Raw genomic sequence first — 23660 nt, 5'->3', positions numbered from 1 at the left:
CCATGCTGCTCTGCTATATCAGAAAGCACGGGGGAAGAACGCTGCTGCTCCCCGTGCGTCTAATCACTCAATGAGTGAACAGAGATTGCGGGTTGGTAAGCGGTGACATCACCGCTGCCACCGTTGTCATAGTAACTTGACGGGCGGGTTACTATAGCAACGGTGATCTCCGATTCCCGGCGCCCTGTTCACCGGCTGAGGCAGCTAATCCCTGCATGTGGGATGACTGTAAAGAGCACCAACATGCAGGGAGCAAAGCATGTGCCCGAGCATCTCGCCGGTACACGGCGCTTGCCGAGTATGTCGTGTACTGAGATGCTTGGGCGAGCACCGCGTACCGGCATGATGCACTGACAGGACCTAGCATGACGACATAGCCATGTGACTAGTCTGTAGCCAATGAGATAATAGAACATTCACATGTGACAGGTCACATGCTATGACGCCACAGAAGGTCCTTTTGTTACCTGGCGGAACAGCGATGATCAGACTCAGAAGGAGAGGCGGCGGGAGACAGAGTCTGCAGGACGTATCGCGGGACCTATAAGTATAATGACAATGTTTATTATTAACTGTATTCTTTATTTTACAGCCCCCCCCCCGCCCCATCCCATAACTGTAAAGTCAAAGATCGGTGATCGGGATGCAAGATCGTGTTATCTTGATCCCGATCTTTAAAAATGATCGAGCGAGTCTCCCTGATCTCGACCATCAGGGGGATCACCCATCCCTACCCAGAACTACACGGGAGGACTTGGTCAATGACCTGAAGAAAACTGGGACCACGGTCTCAAAGATAACTTTTAGTTCTGGGGGTTGTACTCCTCATTCTTTTTCCTCCAAACAAAGCGAGTGGGGTTGATACCAAAAAGTTCTATCTTGGTCTCATCTGACCACATGACCTTCTCATATACCTGGTTAATTGCTTGAAGAGAGCTGGGACGAGAGTCTCAAAGATTACCATTAGTAACACTACGCCATCATGGATTAAAATCCTGCAGGACACGCAAGGCTCCCCTGCTCACACCAGCACATGTCCAGGCCCATCTGACGTTCACCAACTAAGGAGTGGCCCCGTAAGACGTATTTCAAAAGGTCCTGGACCAGTCCTAGCCAGTCTCCAGACCTGTACCCAATAGATAATCTTTAGAGGGAGCTGCAACTCAATGTTGCCCAGTGACAGCCCTGAAACCTGAAAGATCTGGAACAGATCTGTATGGAGGAGTGGGCAAAAATCCCTGCTGCGCTGTGTGCTAACTCGGTCATGAACTACAAGAAACATCTGACCTCTCTAAATGCAAACAATGGTTTCTACGAAATAGCAAGTTATTTTTCTATTGTATCAAATACTTATTTCATGCAATAAAATGCAAATTAATTATTTAAAAATAATACAATTTGATTTTTTTCTTTTTATTGTCTGTCACAGTGTACATACAATTAAACTTACAGAACTCTCCATTCTTTGAAGGTTGGAAAACTTGCAAAATAGTCAGTGTATCAAACAATTATTTTCCCCAATGTATGTAACTGCTTCTAAAAGCTTGACTGTAAAACACACATTGAGAACATAGTAGTGGTCTTGTTTCACAATCTTGCTTTGTCCCAGTCTTCTGGCTTATGTGTTGTTTTTTTTTCTCATACAACCATTTCTATACCACTTTCAGTATTGCTATCTTTTATCTTTCCTGTAACTTTTCTTTTTTGATTATCATGAAAATATTTTCTCCATTCTAAACAATTATCTCCCATTGTGAATTTTCTGGTATAAAATAAGATGCCTGGAAAAAAAAAACATTTCTTACATGCAAAACATTAATATGTCTTCTCCTTTGTGTGATTTTTCAGATGAACAGAAAGATTTGATTTGTTGTTAAAACACTTCCCACATTTAGAACATGAAAATGGTTTCTCCCCTGTATGAGTTCTCTCATGTATAATAAGACTTGATTTCTGGTAAAAACTTATCCCGCATTCTGAGCAGGAGAATGGCTTCTCACCTGTGTGAATTCTCTGATGTGCAGTAAGATTTGATTTTGTGATAAAACATTTCCCGCATTCTGAACATGAAAATGGCTTCTCCCCTGTGTGAGTTCTCTCATGTATAAGAAGTCTTGATTTCTGGTTAAAACTTATCCCACATTCTGAGCATGAAAATGGTTTCTCCCCTGTGTGAATTCTCTGATGTATAATAAGATATGATTTATCGTTAAAAGATTCTCCACATTCAGAACATGAAAAAGGCTTCTCCCCTGTGCAAACTCTTTGATGGGCATCAAGAAGTAATTTAATATTATAGCTTTTGTCACATTCTGAACATGAAAATTGCTTTTCCCCAGTGTGAATTCTGTGGTGTCTAACAAGATGTGATTTTTGCTTAAAACATTTCCCACATTCTGAACATGAAAATGGCTTCTCCCCTGTGTGAATTCTGTAATGCCTAGCAAGATGTGATTTCCGGTTAAAACATTTCCCACAGTCTATACATTTTAATTGATTCTCCAACATATGAGCTCTCTGATGTTCAACGCCCCTTCTATAAATGTTTTTTTGCTTAACAGTTTGTGATGAATCAGAAGGTAGGAACTGTTGAAAAGAATTGGATGATACATTTTTCCTGTGAAAGGCTGAAGATGTGTCTGGGTTATTGGCCGGGTCTTCATATGTATCCTGTGTGATGCTATGTTCATTTGCTCGAAAATAAGAAGATATCACATGTCCTTCTGAGTCCCTGGTACAGTCATCTGTCAAGAATAAAATTTTGTTATTTTTTTTCCCAGTAATATCACTCTAATGTTATATTGATGACAACTCTATAAAAAATGATATACAGATTGCAGTTCACGGTGGATAATAAATACATTAGCTGTGCCATTCACATTGCAATAGGTGATTCTCCCTGATTTCCTGCTAATTCAGGCAGCTCAAGTCACATGTAAAAATTTGTGTTGAAATACAATAATTCTTTATGATATAGTGTAAAATCTTGACTATTTCCCACTAATTTCTACCCTTAAAAGGTGTATTCCCATCTTCAAGATCCTATCCCAATATTAGAAAATACTTCCAGTTCGAAATGTAGTATAGTTCCCCTGATTAGTTATGTTGCTTACCTCATGTGCAAGACATTGCAGTTTAGGTGTCCATGATTATGACCATGAGCAACTTACTATCATTATATGAGTGGATACCTAAACTGCTATGCCCTGCACATGAGGTAAGCAACATAGCTAATGAGGACTACTAGACTACATTTATAATTGGAGGAATTTGCTAATATTGTTATTATTATTACACCTGCCACATATTGTGATAGGATCATGGAAATGGGAATCAAACAATTGAACAGCTTACTCGTAGAGAGGTTTGTTGTTCGGTATTTGTACCAAACACAGACTTTATAAAAAAAACAAAACAGAGTTTGGAGATTGGGTGCTTTACGTATGTTAGCCACTAGCGAGAATATTGCTGTACTCGGGTATGCTCGGTTCTAAGCCAAGTGCCAGCCGCTTCCAGTGTTTGAACGGAGGTAGTGTGCACAAAAAATAAATAAATAAATAAAAATGGATAAACCCCACCCAACCTGCCCCCACGGAAGTGTTGTGTTTATGGCTGGCTGCATGTGGGTGGAGACTTGAACTGCCCAACTAGTGACTTTCATTGGGGTTCAGTTCAAGTTCGGGTCCAAAACCGAACTGTTTCAAAAGTTCGGCTGAACCCACCGAACCAAACTTCCACAGGTTCGCTCATCTCTATTTACTTGCTAAGCTTTTCTTGAAGAGCAGGAGGCCATGTTTCTTCATCCTCACATTTGAATTAGCAGGATGGGGGGGAAATTGGGGGAAAAGGGAAACCCTGAGTTTATTTATGATGAGCAAATATATTTGAGTGGAATGGAATTCTACAAAAATCAACATTCGCCAAAATGCATATTCTTTTGTAATTCACTTCAACGTAGACTCAGCAACATGGCGCCCACTGCCAGTCATTTATCTGAACCACAGAAGGCCATCAATATGTTAAAAAAAATATGCCATGGGCTATGATCATTACGTGTGCATGCACAGAACCAACTGGGCCTATATGTGACTAAGAATGGACAGGTGGTCGTGAGAAGCTAAAAGGCTGGGGAGGTTAGTATAAGGATTTATTTTTTACATATTACATTTCTTATGCTCTGGGAATTCCAGAACATAGTAAGGGACATTAAATTTGTAGAGAATGACTTCTATGTAAATCTAATTTCTAAGTTACATGAGTGAGGTCTCACGCTAGGTACGGGCAAAAGGTAAGGGAAGTGAGTGGCAAAAGGTAAGGGAAGGGGACCCCTGCGTCGAGGGAAGGGTGAGATCCTCACCCCTTACCAAACCTACTGCTGGTCCCTGGGGTTCCTCACCACCCTGGATAGGATACTTAGGGTCAAGTATGTGGCTCGGCTCATAGGTGCGGAACCTTAGTGCTGGGCCCAAAATAGGGAACAGGTGGGATGAACTCTTCATCAACCCCACTAAATGCTAAAGGAAAACACAAAGAGGACACACAGGGGGAAAGTGCATGAACTACTTATCCACAGATGACTCAGGCAGTAGTTCAGCAACGATACTACAGATGAGAGCAAGCCACCTGCTTGCAAGAAGAGCTATAATGAACTGAATAATATCACCAGTACCAGGAACAAGGGAGTATTTAAGCACCAAGAGAATACTGATATCAGCAGCTGGGTGGAAGCGAGCTACTGCTGTGTCCAAAAGGGGGAGAGATGAAAATCTAGCAAGAAAGCTGCACAGCCAAACGCTGTGACCTTCTATTGCAAGAAACCACATAACTGCCTGTCACCCGTGACATGAGGGCCCTGCTCGCAAACTTACAATCTATAAACAGTGAAAAAAGGCTTATATCTCTGGAATACTATGACAGGTTAAAAAACGAACAATTATACAAAACAGATTACTCAGGGGAAAAAGTGTAAAAAAAAACCCCAACAAAACTGTCAGTTTAGATTTTAGAATGAATAGGTACATTATAGTCCATGGACTGCGTTGTTCACCTTTTTTATGCTTGATGAGTCCAAATAACCACTTTTAAAGTATTCTACATGTGATATGGAAGATACTAACCTTAGGCATATGCACTGGTTAAAACTGAAAGTTCCCATTTTTTTGGGATGGAGGGATGTGGACATTTCTTTATATTGTCTCCCTTGCTCTGTTTGTTCTGTGAATTATGTGATCCTCAAAGAGTAGCTTAACTATTTTTTTTGTAGACTTTTGTCCTGAATGAAGTTATGAAGCTTTGCAAATCACTTTACTAGGGAGTCTGTCTTTAGAGATGAGCGACCCTTTAGAGGTTTTGTTCGGAGGGCACAGTCGAATCTTACATAAAGTTCGGTTTGTGACCCTGACTTGATCTGAACCTCAATGGAAGTCTGTAATTGGGTAATTTGTGTCTCCGCCCACATGCTGCCAGCCATAAGCAGAACACTTCTGTGGGAGGGTGGGCAGGGTTTTTCATATATTTTTTTGTGTATGTGTATGCACACTACATGTGATCATGCTGTTGTTACCCTCAGTTCAAACACTGCACGCGGCTCGCACAGGGCTGAACATCACTCATGCCCAGGCACAGCGCTGCTCATTTCAGTGGTTTGCACTCGAAACTCACTCAAATTTTCAACTCGAACTTGTTGTTTTTAGTTGTCTGTTTTCGAACCTGAGCTTTGAACCTCAGGTTCACTCATCTCTAGATGTCTTCATACTTGCAAAAAAAAAAAAAATTGCATGCATGCAAACCCATGCATTTTCCCAACTGCTCTCCTTCAGCTATATTGGTATTAGAGCGTACTCATTTGGAGTACAGATGATGGCAGTGAAAGTGTCAGCACTAGTGATGAGGGAGCGTGCTCGCCACTGTTCGGTACTTGATTGAGCATCGGGGTGCATGGGTACTTGTGCCCAGTCGAGTATCGCAAGTGCTCAGATGTGTCGTCAGTGTAACAACAAGCACAAAACACAGGCTTGCTTCAGTGCATATGTGCAGGCACTTCAGAGTGAGCCACTTGCATTCTCTAAATCAGGGCTGTGGAGTCGGTAAGCCACAGTTGCGACTCCGACTCCTGGATTTTATCAGGTTCCGACTCCGACTCCGACTCCGGCTTCGACTCTGGCTCCGACTCCTTCATCAATGGCCAATTCATAACAACAAATTTACTGTTGTAAAATATTAACATCGTGCTTATTCAGTTTCTCACCATCATATAAGTAATCAGACCACTTAGAGCAAAAACTACATTTATTAGAATACAATTAGAATATAGCAAATAACTTTTATAAACTTTTCTAAACTGTAAGTAAATATGCAATAAACACTTTTATGCAGTTAATAAGAAGAAATCTATAAATTTGTCCTCAGAAAAAGTATTGCCTCTGTCAGATCCTCCTTCATGGATGCCCTCAAATCTGATCTAATTATTTTGAGAGCAGAGAACAACCTCTCTACACTAACTTGTGTTGGTGGCAAAGCAGTAACCACTCGGGCAACATGTCTGACAATGTCAGGATACAGAGGAATCGCTTGTTGCACTGTTATTTTTGATGAACGGTCAAATTTCTCAATTTCTTTTAGTGCACATGAAAAATTCTGCTGAAATGTACTGGCTGTGTTCCTTGATGGGGATGACTCTTCTTCTATGCGGGAACGCTTTGCACGGTCCTTGTGATCCAAATATTTTTCGAAATTAAATTCTTCATCAGTTGATGATGAGGGTGAAGATGTGGCAGGACGACCAAATTCTTCTTGTTCCTCCTGACTGTTCTGCAACCCTTTCATCCTTACTGCTATTTCAAACAGAGCTTCTTTTCCTTTACTTAGCTGTTGATCATCTAGAAGAATCCGATGCATTGGGTCTACATAAACAGCTGCCAAAAGAATGTTATTTTGTAATAGTAGCTCCTGTCTCCGTTTCATTGATGTAGCAATGCCACTTGCAATTAACCCTCCTCTTTGGGACAGGCGAAACATCAGGTTCTTCCATTCCTTTAAGAAAATACCTGGAGTTAAGTCCTCTGCGTGTAATTTTTTAGTCACTGTAAATGGGTGCTCTAGCAATTTTTCCAGCTCAGTCACCTGATTCCACTGACTTTCATTTAGTGTCAGTTGAGGGTTAGCCATGTCTACAAGAAAGGTTTTCAGTTCTACCAAGCGCTGAATCATTAAGTAAGTACTGCCCCATCGTGTGGCTTGATCAATAATTGCCCCTTTTCCAGCACGTCTCTTCAAAATTGAGTCAACTTTAGGGGTTCTGGCAACAGTAGCCAATTTTCTCACCTTGCCAATCAGTGCAGCAGCATGTCCTTCTTGCAGACTGTCTCTTATAGCCAGCTGTAGTGTATGCACAACACAGCGCATGTGATGATTGAAAGAACATATTGACACAGTTTCAACAAGATCATCTAAACTATCATGTTGCTGTTCATCTGAAGCAACTTCAGTTTGCTCCTCAGTTACAATAATGTGTTCCTCTATTTCAAACATTTGTGTGTCTGTGGACCCAGAATGTTCTTCTAGCTGCTGGTCACCATCATTACTCTCATTCATTAGCTTAATAGTACTTATCATATTTGAAGCATTGTCAGTTATGACAGAAAGAACTTGCCCTTTTTTAAGTTCATAGTCTTGCAGAACCTTTTCCACCAAGACCTGGAGAAACTCACTGGTGTGATGAGCTTTAGTGTCTTTTACTGCCAATGTCTTGGTAACTATTTCATTTTTGTCACAAACAAATCGGACATTGATGGCAAAATAGTTCACTCTGTGACGTGTGCAGGCATCCATTTTAAGAAACAGAAAGCGTCCCTTGAGAGTTTTTTTAAGTTCTTCCTTTTGTTTAAAAGCTTCTTCGATTACTAACTTTCTAATACTCTCTCTCTCCAGAGAAACACCAAGCTTGCGGGCCATTTCCCCATTCAGACACATAAAAGCTGGTCGTGAAAATAATGAAATAGGCACACTATCCTTTACAACAAGCTCTATGATCTGTTTTTTAAATGTATCTACTGTCATTGTCACAGTAACTTTGTCACTGACAAAATATCTTGCAACTGATGGCTGCAAAGTTCTCTGCTCCTTTGTTTGGCTGGAAGAGCTGGGCACTGGTTCATTGGTTTGGATGCAGTCTTTCTCATCCACTGCTTTCAGTACTTCTGGATGAAAGCGCTGTAAATGTCTCTTTAGATTAGAAGCTCTGGTAGGAGTATTTTTATCTTTGCCTGAATATGCACTCATCTTGGCTTCACAGCATTTGTTTTCGTCTGGATCATTTGTCATACACTGACAGACATAAGGTTTTCTATCTTGAGTGACGGTGAAATGTTCAAATACAGCTGATTTAATGTGATGCTTCTTTGACATTCTCAGGTTTTTAATTCTGCATTCACAATCCAAATGACAATTGTTTTTCCTAAAAACAATTGTACAAAATTATTGCCAGGTCGTACAACTGATATAATGTTCAGTAATACTGTTATTATTCCTCATGTACTCACAGTTAACTGATGCAAAGTTTGTTGAAAGGATAATACTTCTTACAGTCTTCCTCTTCTGAGTAGCAGGCAGCTGTGAGATGCTTGGAAGACGCACACCTAGTATGATCTAGTCTAGAGGAGGAGCTTTACTACTAAGAATTTGCAACACATTTTCACTTTCAGTTTCATACATTGTAAGTAGGGGGGTTGGGGCAGCATGAGGTTAACCAAGTATAAGATTAGATAAGGGCAGTGGAGAACAGTGACACACAAGAAGTACGAAATGTCTCTATCTCCAGCAGAACTGCTTATCACTGTTGTTCATAGTTTGATAGAACATATATATTTGAGTAACATTTATAAAATTCATATGAAAGTTCAATTATGAAATATTAATAAAAAATGTTTAAAGCTGGAGTCGGTACATTTCTACCGACTCCGACTCCAACCAAAACTAACTCTGACTCCACGACTCTGACTCCACAGCCCTGCTCTAAATGGTTATCACCAGGGTTGGAACGTTTTCGGATGTAGTGTATCAAAAGAAACAAAAAAAGCCCACCCTCCCCCGGAAATGCTCCGTTTATGGCTGGCTGTATGTGGATGGAGAGCCGAATTGTCCAATTATTGACTTCCATTTTACTCGTTACTCTAGCTGAGCCTTTTCTGAGCCTCTGACTGACTCGACTTGAGGACCGAGCAACCGAGAATTTTAGTGATCACTAGTCGGCACCCCTGCTTTTCCTCAGTCTAAGTGCTTGCCTTCAGCTATATTGGTATCAGAATGTACTCATTTTGAGCCTTCTTCAGAATATTAAAAGCCAGAGCTGTGTTTAGAAATACAGTAGAACCTTGGATTAAGAGTAACTTTGAGAGCGTTTTGCAAGACAAGCAAAGCTTCTTAAAAATGTGTAACTTGGATTAAGAGCAATGATTTGCAATAAGAGCAAATACCATGTACACTTCCGGTTTTGTCCATTCACCGCGCTCTGACCCGCTCTGGAGGTAACTTTCTGTACATATGTACTGTATACAGTATACCATGGTACATTACAGTATATATATAGCATGTCTATCAATTTGCATTATTGGATATAGTGCTGTACTTTCTTTCTGCTAACCAGTACAGCACATTGCTTGTACTATAATCTAATTGCCTGTGCAGTATTCCTACCCCACATTTAGCTTAGTTCTGCCCTTATTTTGGGGAGAATAGATTTGGGGTTTGTTTTTAGTGTACTGTAATAGAAGAAAGGTTGTCATATTTATACCGCTTGTTTTCTCTCTATAGTACCTCTTGCACACCAACAATTCTATTGTAAGCTAACGTGCATTTTAATTTGTTTTATATGCTTTTTACTGTGCAGTATTTTCTATTAGTGTACTGCAATCATTTTATATGGATACAGTACATTATTTTGTATTACTGTAATAAGTTTGTATAAATACAGTAAATATTTTGGGTTGTGGAATGAATTGTCTGCGTTTCAATTATTTCCTATGGGAAAATTTGCTTTGATATAAGAGTAACTTGGTTTAAGAGCGCACTCCCAGAATGAATTATGCTCGTAATCCAAAGTTCCACTGTACACTTAAACATGATTGTGCTCAACTAAGTAAAGCACAGATTCTTCAACGATGTGTCAAAAAGTTGATTAAAGATGTGCCACTCACCACTGACTGTCACTTGAGTGACTCGTGGCTTAGCGGCTCATAAGCACTGCCCTACTCTCTGCCTACACCGATTTGCCCTTTACCCTGTCAGAACATCTTGTGAGCTGCTCCTTGCAACATATTCAGCTGTGCTACATCCTCCTGTTGCCGGAAAGTCTCCACCTGGCTGTAGTGAAGCATGGCCAGACTCTGTAGGAGGTTAATCACCTGTCTCCTGCAAGTGTTCTCTGGCGTATCCCCTGCTAGTATTAACACATCTTTTTTCTACATTTTTCCATACATGGAGTACAGATGATGGCAGTGATAGATCAGCTCTTTTCTTCTCCTCTGAATGTTGTGCTTATCAGATCAATTTCCTACAGTAGCTTATCTCTAGAGTTAATGAAACACAGATGCTTAACTGATCCTTTTACTGATATCATCTGTGCTCCAAATGCTTATATTCTGATGTCAATGCAGCTAAAGGCAAGCAAATAGACTAGAGAGCAGCAGAATTTTGGAAGCTACTTACTTTGTTTGTTTTAGTACAGGAATTAAGAAATCCTCCTATTAAAGTCATTTTCAAAGTTTTTGTTGGTTTTTTTAAACTCTGTTTATTGAAAGATGTACAGAATACAAAAAACATTAAACACACTAAGGATTGTTAATTTGCAAAGTTTTATAACTTTTGATGCTGGTTAAAATTTAAAAAAAAAAATAAAAAGGAAAATGTAATTAGCGTTTTTTTCGGATTATAAGACGCACTTTTCCTCCCAAAAATTTGGGAGGAAAATAAGAGATGCGTCTTAAAATCCGAATATAGCTTTCCTTGGGGGTCTGTCTGTGCGTCGACCTGGTGCGTTCGGGCACCTGAATGCCTGTGGCTGCGTGCGGGCGGCAGCCGGGTGCCCGTGCCTGCGTGCGTGCGGCAGCCGGGTGCTCGTGGCTGCGTGCGGGCGGCAGCCGGGTGCTCGTGCCTGCGTGCGAGCAGCAGCCGGGTGCCCGTACCTGCGTGCGGGCGTCAGCTGGGTACCCGTGCCTGCGTGCGGGCGTCAGCCGGGTGCCTGTGCCTGCGTGCGGGCGTCAGCTGGGTGCCCGTGCTTGCATGCGAGTGTGAAGATGTAATTTACCCTCTCACTGTATATGCTGTGATACTATGTCATGATATGCATATTTCCCTGGTTGTATTAGTTGTAATTCATGTATTTCCTTGGGGGAGCTACTGATCTCAATGTGTCTCTCTCATACAATTGTAGTCTTGGCATCTAATGTGATTATGTAAATAGCCTGTCCTCTTCTTTCCAGAGTTGTGTATCTAATCTGTAATTGAATTGGCCAGTGAAGGAATAGTCATTGTTCTGCACAGCAGGGGATCCCTTCATCTACTGTGGCTGGCAGACATATCGGAGCCCTGTGATGGACCAAACCATTGATGATAGGATGTGTGACCCCCACCCCCTGAACATGGTGGGCTGGTCAAGGAGCACAGACAATGCATTCCCCTTTTTGTAACTTCAGAGTGAGCTGAAACTTGAAGAGAGCAGGAGCCCCAGCCTGGGTGGCTGTGGACACGGACGGAGCTAGGCCTGTGTGGCGGCCCGTGGGATTGTGTGAAACTCTTTGGACTACTGTAAGGACGATTGCTTTGTTATCCGGTCCGAGGATTGTCGGGAAGGGCCCCCGAATCTGTTTTACGTGGACTTATCGTGTGCTGTTCTTGTATTCCTGTTAGTAAACCTGTTGGATCGTCCCTCGGCCTTGTCCATCCTTTGCTCTGTTGTACACCCCCGTCACAAACTGGTTGGCAGCGCTGGGATCAGAGCAGAAGGAATGGAGGACAATGGCTCAACATCAGGAACCAACACTGCAGAGTACAAGACCTGGACTTTGGGGAGCCTACAATCAAAGACCCGTGAAGTAGGAGTTCGTTTCAAAGGACTCTCCAAGGAGCAACTAATTGAGGCATTGGAACACGCTTGCCTGCAAGATGGCACCGAGGAACAATTTCCACAGCAAGGGGAGCAAAGACGGGAGCCGGAGGTGAATACCCAAAAAAGTCAATGGGTTGTGTGGTACAAGGAAAAGATGGCACTGCTTGGAGATGAGGCCACCATAGAAGATAAGAGGGAGGCCATGCGTGGAGCTGAAGAGAAGGAGCGCAGGATGGAGGAGATGGCATTGCTGGATAAGCAGCTCGCTGTGGAAGCCGCGAGAGGTTCCAGACAGACTGTAACCCCAGCACCCATCATGAGGGAACTTCCCAGAGTGTCCCGCAAAGACTTCAAGCAGTTTAATGAGGCTGCAGGCGACATTGAGGGCTTCTTCCAGGACTTTGAGCATCAGTGTCGATTAATGGAAGTCCCGGACAGGGAGCGTGTCTGGCATCTGGTTGGGCTCCTAGAGGGAGGAGCTGCTGAAGCCTATAGAGCTATGGACCCTCGGTGGAACTGTGAGTATGCGGAGATTAAACAGACTATTCTAAAACATTATGCTGTGACCCCAGACACTTACAGGACTCAGTTCCGTGCTTTAGCCTGTGATGGGGAAGTGTCTTTTAAGATATATGCTCATAGACTCAAACAAATATGTAATCGCTGGCTGGAGGCAGAGGAGGCCTTATCTTGGGAGACCTTCCTGCAGGTCATCCTAAAAGAACAATTCTTTGCCCAGTGCCCCGCTGAGATCCGGGAATGGGTGCGTGAGAGAAAACAAGCGACAGTGGAGGAAGCTGCTGCTCTCGCTGATGAGGCTCTCACCATCAAGCCTCAGTGGAGGGTTCTGTTGGAGGATGGAGAGACACCTAACAGCTCCACAACACCGGATGCCCCCAGTTATTCTGTCCCCATTGTTCCCCGTTCCTCTAAGCCACCACATGTTGATACCCGTGTTAATGTGCCTCCAGTTGCTTCTACTGCACTTTCTGGAATACGCCGGGGAGAGGAAGTAACAGAGCGCAGGTGTTATGTTTGTAGGCATCCCGGGCATTTGCAGGCCTCATGCCCAGCCAGGCCATGGAGGAATCATCCTCAAACCCCTACAGCACCTTCAGGTGGGAGCCGGCCTCCAAGTTCCCCTACCCCTTACCCAAGAGGACGCCTTGGATGGAGGGAGACCCAGCTCAGATGCTATCAATGTGGACAGCCAGGGCATCGGCAAGTCTCCTGCCCAGCTGTTCAAATGAGGACTGATCCTGCACCCAATCGGATTGTTAATTATTTACAGCCCAGTGCCATGGAGGAAGATGTGGCACCGTTATGTGAGGACTGGCCTAGTGACTCAGCCCCCCATGTTGCACCACCAGGAGTTTACGGGGTGCGACCCGCAGTTATGACGACTTCTGCTCATCGAGGTAAGCACTTGCAGGAGGTTGTGCTGGATGGACAGAGACTTGTTGGATTTTGTGACTCGGGTGCTTTCCTCACACTGGCTGATCCCCGAGTGGTTCGGCCTGAGGCAATCCATAGAGGACCTGGGATTGTTATTGAACTGGCTGGTGGACAATGGAGGACTATTCCCACAGCCACTGTGGATCTGAACTTTGGTTTTGGGGTCAGGCGATGTGTGGTTGGGGTGATGGGTGGTCTGCCTGCAGCTGTTCTCCTGGGCAATGATGTGGGAGAGCTACGATGCCAATTCGTGGCTGCATGAAGCCACATGTAAGTAACGCTCTGCCTGTGTGTACTTAACCAGTGACCTGTAGAGGTCCCTAGTACGTACACAAGTTGGGAGGGGGAGGGATTGTGAAGATGTAATTTACCCTCTCACTGTATATGCTGTGATACTATGTCATGATATGCATATTTCCCTGGTTGTATTAGTTGTAATTCATGTATTTCCTTGGGGGAGCTACTGATCTCAATGTGTCTCTCTCATACAATTGTAGTCTTGGCATCTAATGTGATTATGTAAATAGCCTGTCCTCTTCTTTCCAGAGTTGTGTATCTAATCTGTAATTGAATTGGCCAGTGAAGGAATAGTCATTGTTCTGCACAGCAGGGGATCCCTTCATCTACTGTGGCTGGCAGACATATCGGAGCCCTGTGATGGACCAAACCATTGATGATAGGATGTGTGACCCCCACCCCCTGAACATGGTGGGCTGGTCAAGGAGCACAGACAATGCATTCCCCTTTTTGTAACTTCAGAGTGAGCTGAAACTTGAAGAGAGCAGGAGCCCCAGCCTGGGTGGCTGTGGACACGGACGGAGCTAGGCCTGTGTGGCGGCCCGTGGGATTGTGTGAAACTCTTTGGACTACTGTAAGGACGATTGCTTTGTTATCCGGTCCGAGGATTGTCGGGAAGGGCCCCCGAATCTGTTTTACGTGGACTTATCGTGTGCTGTTCTTGTATTCCTGTTAGTAAACCTGTTGGATCGTCCCTCGGCCTTGTCCATCCTTTGCTCTGTTGTACACCCCCGTCACAGCGAGCGGCAGCCGGGTGCCCGTGCCTGCGTGCGGGCGGCAGCCGGGTGACTGTTGGTGCCAGCTACCTCTCTGTGCGGGTGGGTGGGCGGCCTGCTGGCTGCCACTCTGTGCGTGCGGGTGGCTGTGCAACAGGTTTCCCAGTGTGTCCGCGGTCCCAGTTTCAAATAATGGCGCCGGGAGTCAGCGCGGGCGCAGATGGAGCTCTTGGATGAGAGCTCCATCTACGCATGTGCCGCTTCAGGTGCCATCATTTGAACCAGGACCGCGGACAGATTAGGACTCTCACCGCACCGGCCTGCTGCACCACTCACCCGCCGCTGCCACTACGGAGCCGCTGCGGCTGCCAGCACAACCTCTGCCTCCTGTGACCCCGCTTCACCACCACTGCTGCCCCCTCCGGTAAGACAACACCGGAGTATAAGACGGATCACATTTTTAATTTTTTTAGCTTTTTTTATCTCTAAATTTGGGGTGCGTCTTATAATCCGGTGCGTCTTATAAAGCGAAAAATACGGTAATTTGTAAGCCTTATCTCCTTTTCTTAGCAAGGGTTTTAATTGTCATAAAGTGGCTTTCTTTTGGAAATCTCACATTTTAGGTGCTTGAACAGATGAAAAATATACTCAGTAAGCCATAAATAGCTTGCCGGATATGCTATGACCAATAACAATGTGCAAATAGAAGAATAAGTGACAAAACCAACATTTATAATAAATACTGGTATGTCATGTAGGCTTAATTACAGTATTTTGTATTAAGATATGCCGTAATAAATGTGGTTACGTGGCTTTATATTATAATTATTAGCAAAATATATTACTTATCTGTATCTAGTGGTCACTACTCACCTGAATCATCATCTGAAATAATCTCCACTTTACACCACTCATCATCCCACACATATGTCTCTGTAGTATTATTATTGGGCTGATCTTCCCCCTGAAACAATTATTGTAAAAGTCACAGACAGATGGAGAAGTCATATTTACAGTATATATAAAAAAGTGAGTACACCCCTCACTTTTTTGTAAATATGTGATTATAGCTTTTCATGGGACAACACTGAAGATCTGACACTTTGATACAATGTAAAGTAGTCAGTGTGCAGCTTGTATAACTGTAAATTTGTTGTGCCCTCTAAATAACTCAACACACAAAACAGAAGTGAGTACACCCCTAAGTGAAAATGGCCAAATTGTGCCCAATTAGCCATTTCCCTCTCCAGTGTCCTGTGACACATTAGTGTTACAAGATCTTAGGTGTTAATGGGGAGCAGGTGTTACATTTGGTGTTATTGCTCACACGCGCTCTCATACTGGTCACTGGAAGTTCAGCATAACTCCTCATAGCAAAGGATTCTCTGAGGATCTGAAAAATAGAATTGTTGCTCTACATCAGGGGTCCCCAACCTTTTTGACCTTGAGAGCCACATTCGACTTTGAAAGTTGGTCGAGAGCCACATTGTAGAGATGAAGACGTAGTCAAAGCCAATTTAGCAGTAGAAAACAGGAAACAATAATTGGAAATAAAGAATCCTTCCCATATTGATAGCAGAGAGAAAAAGTGACCTCCATACACAACACAATCCACTATACCAAGACCACCACATACAAGGGGCAAATACCACCACATTGTGACCAGACAACATATTACCATCACATAGTGACCAAATACAGGCACATACAAGAGAGTAATACCACCACACCATAATTAGACCATGTAGTAACCGAATATTACCACATACAAGGGAGAAATACCATGACACTATGACCAGATTACATTAGCCCCATCCTGGTATATATGCTCCCATCATGTCCCCATCCTGGTATATAGCCCCATCCTGGTATATGTCCCAAACATGTCCCCATCCTTATATATAGCCTCCCTACCCTCCTGGCATAGTGGCCTCCCCATCCTCCTAGTATAGTGGCCTCCCCATCCTCCTGGTATAGTGGCCTCCCCATCCTCCTGGTATAGTGGCCTCCCCATCCTCCTGGTATAGTGGCCTCCTCATCCTCCTGGTATAGTGGCCTCCTCATCCTCCTGGTATATAGCCTCCCCATCCTCCTGGTATATAGCCTCCCCATCCTCCTGGTATATAGCCTCCCCATCCTCCTGGTATATAGCCTCCCCATCCTCCTGGTATATAGCCTCCCCATCCTCCTGATATATAGCCTCCCCATCCTCCTGATATATAGCCTCCCCATCCTCCTGATATATAGCCTCCCCATCCTCCTGATCTATAGCCTCCCCATCCTCTTGGTATATAGTCCCACCCCAGCACACAGTAAAAAATAATAAACAATTGTACCCACCTACCCTGCGCTCCCCCGATGTCCTCCTGCCACACTGGCATGCCCGCAACTTACCAGCCTGTAAGCGGCGCAGCACATGACATCAGTGTGATGCGTGGCCACTTACAGCACCGGCAGCTGTCAGCATATTCTCTGCTCCCCATGCCCACGATTGTGTGCGTGGGGACCAATGAATATTCATGGCGTTAATCGGTGGCCAGCACCTCGCAGTACAGGGACCCGACTGATCTCTGTGCTGCGATGTATTTCAGTTGGATGCGTTCCCGCGGACACACTTCCATCTGAATCAGGGGCTGGCGCAGGCCTGGGCCCGGTCGCAGTGACGATCTCTGTGACCGTGCTAGTTACGCTCCTGCCTACTGTCCTCTTCGGCTCCTCTGGCTCGCTTACCTGTTCCTGCGCGTCCTCCTGCTCGGTAGCTGTGGGCCATGGTGATGACGGTGCTGAGCAGCTCCTCTGCCTCAGTCCGGTCGCCGCACTGTTCAAGTGTATGCGTGCCTGAAAGATGCGCATACATTTGAATAGAGGCAGGGTCTCCAGGTCTTTGACACTGCATATGTGCATGTCTGGGGACTCCTGCTGTGCAGCATTAGGACCTTAGGTGAGTCACATGACTGTGATGTCACCAAAGGTCATTCTGCAACTGTAGACGCTTCAGAACTCGTACGATTACTGAAGTTTATGATTGAAAGGCAGGGGGCCCTTCAGAGCGTGGGGACCCTGGATCAGATGTTCACTCTCCCCACCAATAACGGCCGGTCCTGAGAAACAGATGGCTCGCGGCCATGTACTGCTACATTTCCAGGGACCATCGGCGAGCCACGTCAGGAGCAGGCAAGCCATATGTGGCTCGCGAGCGACGGGTTGGGGACCCCTGCTCTACATGAAGATGGCCTAGATTATAAGATGATTGCCAACACCCTGAAACTGAGCTGCAGCACAGTGGTCAAGACCATACAAAGGGTTAACAAGACAGGCTCCACTCAGAAAAGGCCTCACCATGGTCGACCAAAGAAGTTGAGTGCACGTGCTCTGCGTCATATCCAGAGGTTGTCTTTTTAAACTAGATGTATGAGTGCTGCCAACATTGCTGCAGATGTTACAGGGTTGGGGGGGTCAGCCTGTCAGTGCTCATATCATATGCCTCACACTGCACCAAATTGGACTGCATGGCTGTCTTCCCAGAAGGAAGCCTCTTCTAAAGTTGATGCACAAGAAGCCAGCAGTTTGCTGAAAACATCCAGACTAAGGGTATGGATTACTGGAACCATGACCTGTGGTCTGATGAGACCAAGAGAAACTTATTTGGTTCAGATGGTGTCAAACGTGTGTGGCAGCAACCAGGGGAGCAGTACAAAGACAAGAGTGTCCTGCCTACAGTGAAGCATGATGGTGGGAGTGTCCGGGCTTGGGCCTGCATGAGTGCTTCCAGCTGTGGGGAGCTACAGTTCATTAAGGGAACCAAGAATGCCAACATGTACTGAGACATACTGAAACAGACTGTTATCCCTCCTTTCGAATACTGGATGCAGGGCAATATACCAAAATGATAACGACCCGAAACACACCTCCAAGATGGCCACAGCCTTGCTAAAGAAACTCATGGTAAATGCACTGGACGGGCCAAGTATGTCTCCAGACCTAAATCCTATTGAGCATATGTGGGGTATCCTAAAATGAAAGTCGGAGGAGCGCAGGGACTCTAACATCCACCAATTCTGTGATGTTGTCATGGATGATAGAAGAGGACTCCAGTGGCTCCTGTGAAGCTCTAGTGAAATCCATGCCCAAGAGTTAGTTAAGTTAAAGGCAGAGCTTGAAAATGATGGTGGCCACACAAAACATTGACAGTTTGGACACAATTTAGCCATTTTCCCTTAGGGGTGTACTCACTTTTGTTGTCAGCAGTTTAGACATTAATGGCCGTATGTTGAGTTATTTTGTGGGCACCAAATTTACCCTGTTATACAAGCTGTACACTGACTACTTTACATTATATTAAAGTGTCATATCTCTAGTGTTGTCCCATGAAAAGATATAATAGAATATTTACATAAATTTTAGGGGTGTACTCACTTTTGTAATATACTGTAATCAGGAATAGAGCTGATTATACAGTATATCACAAATTCTCATTACACAAGTATAAAACATATGGACGTGGAGAAAACAAGACTGAGCACAAGACCTTCACAGCCATCTACACATCATAGGGAGATTTCATGACACCTTCTCTCCATCTACCTTATGATCCCGAGGAACGCTGGGATTTTCTTCTTCACACTCCTGTGGATGAAGAGGACGTTGACATCTCTCTGCTGTTGTCCTCTTACAGGATAGAACTGGAAGAAACACATACAGGGACTGAATTCATTCTTTACATACAGATAATTATAGGTTGTGTGTATTTAGTCCTGTCTATTACCTGGTGATGTGAGGGGCTGGGGATCCTCCATCACAACGTCCTTGTACAGATCTTTGTGTTCTTCTAAATACTCCCACTCCTCCATGGAGAAATAGATGGTGACATCCTGACATCTTATAGGAACCTGACACATACAATGATACCGTCATCCCCCGATCCCTTCATAGCGTTACTGTATAATGTCCCAGCATTCCCAGCAGTGTCACCTCTCCAGTCAGCAGCTCAATCATCTTGTAGGTGAATTCTAGGATCTTCTGGTCATTGATGTCCTCATGTATCAGGGGGTGAGGTGGAGGCCCCGTGATTGGGCTCAGGGGTCTTCCCAATCCCTTAGACACAGGGTCCTGACAGCGCTCACTAGAGGTCTTCTTCACTACTGTGTAATCCTGGTTATGGAGAGACACATTAATAAGTCTCACTACAGACATTTCCAGAGTCCTCACCTCTCCAGTTCTGTCCATCTGTTATTCCCATAGATAAGAATGATGTAATGTGACGTCATCAGAATCACTCACCTCTCCAGTAAGCTGGAAGAGGATCTCTAGGGTGAGGTGTAATATTCTCTCCACCATCTTGTCCCTGTCCCTATCCATCCTTGATGGGTCAATCAGGATAATTCTCTTATATAGAAGATCTCCACTGAAAGGATCCAATATTGTAGGGACCTGAATGGGATGAACATGAGTCGATGTAATATCCTGAAGTTCCCATGTAATAATACAGTTACTGTAGATAATAATGGGAAACATGAAAAGATATAACATGTAGATGTCATATTCTTTCTCTTTTTATTGACTGGAACATAATTTAAATATGTTTTTAAGGCAGCTCCTCAATGTCAGTATGAAACCGATATCACATCGTCATGTGAACTCTATAGCCATTGACTGTGCAGTGAGTTATTATTATAGTGCCATTTATTCCATGGTGCTTTACAAGTGAAAAGGGTATACATAAACACAAGTACAGTAATCATGAGCAATACAAGGCAGACACTAGTACAGGAGGAGAAAGGACCCTGCCTGCGAGGGCTCACAGTCTACAGGGGATAGGTGAGGGGACAGTAGGTGAGGACAGAGCTGGATGCGCAGTGGTGTACTGGTCTGAGGGTTATTGTAGGTTTTAGGCTTGAGTGACAATATTGTGACGACATGGGTTAAAGTTTCTTAAAATCCAGCCAGACAGCATGATAGATTGTCTATAGACGGGGGAGAAGTCCCTCATTGTTTTTACAAGACTCTTGTTGACTCAATGTACTTGTGTTGGCCACTGAAAGCTAGACGTATTGTAGTTGTGTATTGATAATGTAATTACCTTAGTAGCCATTGTCTAGACGGTGACTCCCAGTTTACATGTACACCCTCAGGCTTTCTACCCATATCATTTAAATGAACATTGTCCATGCAGCTTGAAATTCCTCCAATGGGAGAAGCAATCTTGTCCAACCAATCGATGAGGACACAGTGTACCCAAGTGGAAGGTTGTGGCTATAAAAAGGACTTCTTTAAGCCACCAGGGGTTGTTGATGGTGGTTGGATTCAGTCTAAGCTCTTTGGAGCTGACTGGAGGATCAGGACATCTTATGGCTTCAATCTAGGGACTCCGGATCCGGTTGGAGACCATATCCACAGCCTAGGGATCTCGACTCCGGCTGCCAGGATTGTAACATCAAACCAGGACTACCTAAGGAGGACACGCAGGTTGGGACAGTTCAGTCACCTGTTACAGACTTTGCAGACCTCAGACAGCTTGGAACCTCTGAGGCAAGGACATTCTAAATCCCTGGTGAGCCAGCGGAAGGGTGAGACTCTGTTGCCTGTTACATTTGTGTGTTTTGCTGATTATGTGTTATGTGCTGTTAATTGTTTGGGGATCCAATAAAGTCTAATTATTGTGGTTCCCTCACCCTGTGTTGTCTGAGTAGTGTTACGCCCACGGTTAGGGAGGCCGGCGTTCAGTTGGGATAAGCCCTGAGCCACGCTGTCTTTCTAAAGGCGGCGGGTTTTAGTGGACGAGAGCGCCCACCGAGCCCCATGTCTCCACAATAGGTGGCAGCGGTGGGATACTACTCAGCCTGGTTTACCCAGGGGAGCTGCAGTGGACGTGTTTTCGGACACCGTCCAGGGCTCAACAACCAGGGAGGCACATAAGCATACCCAGCAGGCCATAAGGGAGGCATTCAGGTTTCGGACGCTGCCATGTACAACCCCACCAGCTCAGCCATGGGACAAGGACCAGAGAGGAGTTACGACCGCTGCAGTAAATGGATGCTACAGGATCTCTGCCAGATGCGAAAGATTGACTACAGGAACACTGACACTCGGTCAGACTTGATCCGGAAATTAGTCTGTTGGGATGCCCAGAATGATGCAGAGGATGATGAGGACACTGCCGTTGTGGTATCAGAGGAGGTAAACCCTGTATCTCATCCTAGATCCAGTGACCGTCTGGAAACAAACCAAAACCAAGCAGACCGAGTCAAGGAATTGTTTACTGCATTGGGGCCTGAAGCTTCAAGGGAAGAGAGGGCTGGTGTTCTGCAATTTGTGTTTGGATTTCCAATTTCCTCACCATCAGCACCTACCTCCAGGATAGACCACCACCAAGGAAGTCATCTTCGCTACAGGGATGTGCCAGTGTTTAATGATTCCAGCACTGAGATAGATGAACACTTGCAAAACTTTGAGATGCTAATGCACCAGGTGCCCACAGATGAGTGGTCCAAATACCTGTGGACAAGCTTGCCGGTCCGGGCCCAGGAGGCTGTCCGATCACTTGGGCCTCAGGACTGCTTGGACTACGGAATTATTAAGGACACTTTGTTGGCCCTTTTTACCATAACACCCGAGAGACATCGCACTAAGTTCCGGACTATGTCTCGCCAGGGTGTCTCGTACGTCAAATTTGGCAGTCAACTCCGACGACACTGTAATCGCTGGCTCGATGGACGGGCTGCCCACTCCGCTGCTGCCCTCCGTGATGTGATAGTGCTTGAACAGCTGCTGGTGCAGATGGACCCGGAAATCCGAGAATGGGTAGCTGACAGGAAGCCCGACACCCCAGAGCAAGCAGCGCGATTGGCTGACGAATTTACAGCCAACCGACCCAGCTGGAGGCCCAATAGGTCCCTCAACCATGGATCCAAGCGACCCCCAGACTCACGTGCTGGACTAACTCATTACCCCACAGAACCCCCAACAAGACAAAGGTTTACCAACAGAATGGGTGACTTGTCTAACCCACGGCGCTGTTATACGTGTGGGCGCCTTGGACACATGGCCAAAGAGTGTCTACAAAACCGGGGCCCCATGCCTGGAGCCCGTCTACCAGTCAACATATGCCGAGATGAACCAACGAGACCTGAGGAATGCTACTCCCGAGAAACACCAATAGCTGAGGAAGTGGTTTATCCAGTCCACACCCTACGGCAGGCCGGACACCGTACACCAGCTAACCTCCATCCCCACATCCAGACGGTCAAGGTCGGTGATATACAGGCTCAGGGACTTCGAGACTCGGGATCTTCCATCACCCTGGTCAGCCCAGATATTGTTCCCACAGAACATCATTTACCTGGCCGCCAAGTGACCATCATCCTTGCTGGGGGCCAGCGCTCGAACATCCCTCTGGCACGAGTGCAGTTGGACTGGGGAACTGACCAAGGAGAGGTTGAAGTGGGGCTCATGGACGGCCTCCCCACCCCTGTAATTTGGGGAAATGACCTAGGACAAGGACTATCCAGCCAGTTTGTCACCGCCATCACCCGCAGCCAAGCCAAACACCATCCTGGTGCAGGTCTTTCTTCCAGCCCATCAGAGGAGAACCCAACTCCTCAATCTTCAGCCTCCTCATCAGAGCCAACAAATGTGAGTACATCAGACCCAACTGTGGCCATTGATTGGGGGGAGATAGATCGTAAAGAGTTCAGGGAAGCTCAACTGTCAGACCCCACCTTAGAGCTTATCCGTAGTGCGGCCACCCAACCTGGGGGAGGAAATCAGGGGGAGGTATATAGATGGGAAAAAGGCCTCTTATATCGGGAGAAGCCCGCATCCTGCCCAGAAAAACCCTGGACCCGTGTACATCAGCTTGTGGTACCCCAGCCATACCGACCCCAACTGTTGCGTTTAGCTCATGATGTTCCTGCGGCTGGGCACATGGGGACCAAAAAGACTCGGGCCCGCCTGCTGCGTAGTTTTTTCTGGCCAAGGGTCACTCAAGAAGTGCAAAAATACAGAGCCTCTTGCCCAGTGTGTCAGCGTATGGGGGGAGCCCCATGCCGTGCCCCACTTCAACCCATGCCCTTGATAGGAGAACCGTTCCA

At 45.2% G+C, this 23660-nt stretch overlaps 2 protein-coding genes across 2 annotated transcripts in view; both read right to left on the bottom strand.

The window, feature by feature from the left end:
- The window catches only part of LOC142312888 (uncharacterized), a 171670-nt gene that overhangs the window by 48062 nt on the left and 99948 nt on the right, over positions 1-23660 (bottom strand). The window lies entirely within an intron of this gene.
- Positions 1436-20017, bottom strand: LOC142312080 (uncharacterized). Its single transcript, XM_075350959.1, has 6 exons — positions 19852-20017; positions 19543-19722; positions 19337-19460; positions 19156-19253; positions 15445-15535; positions 1436-2744 (listed from the first exon to the last, which is right to left on the bottom strand). Exons 1-6 carry the CDS (start codon positions 19927-19929, stop codon positions 1816-1818), a joined length of 1500 nt encoding a protein of 499 aa, XP_075207074.1. The 5' UTR covers positions 19930-20017; the 3' UTR covers positions 1436-1815.

This window comes from Anomaloglossus baeobatrachus, chromosome 5 (genome assembly GCF_048569485.1).
Source record: "Anomaloglossus baeobatrachus isolate aAnoBae1 chromosome 5, aAnoBae1.hap1, whole genome shotgun sequence".
Lineage (NCBI taxonomy): Eukaryota > Metazoa > Chordata > Amphibia > Anura > Aromobatidae > Anomaloglossus > Anomaloglossus baeobatrachus.
Note: the sequence above shows the minus strand (reverse complement) of the source record. Positions and strands in the feature narration are given on the sequence as shown.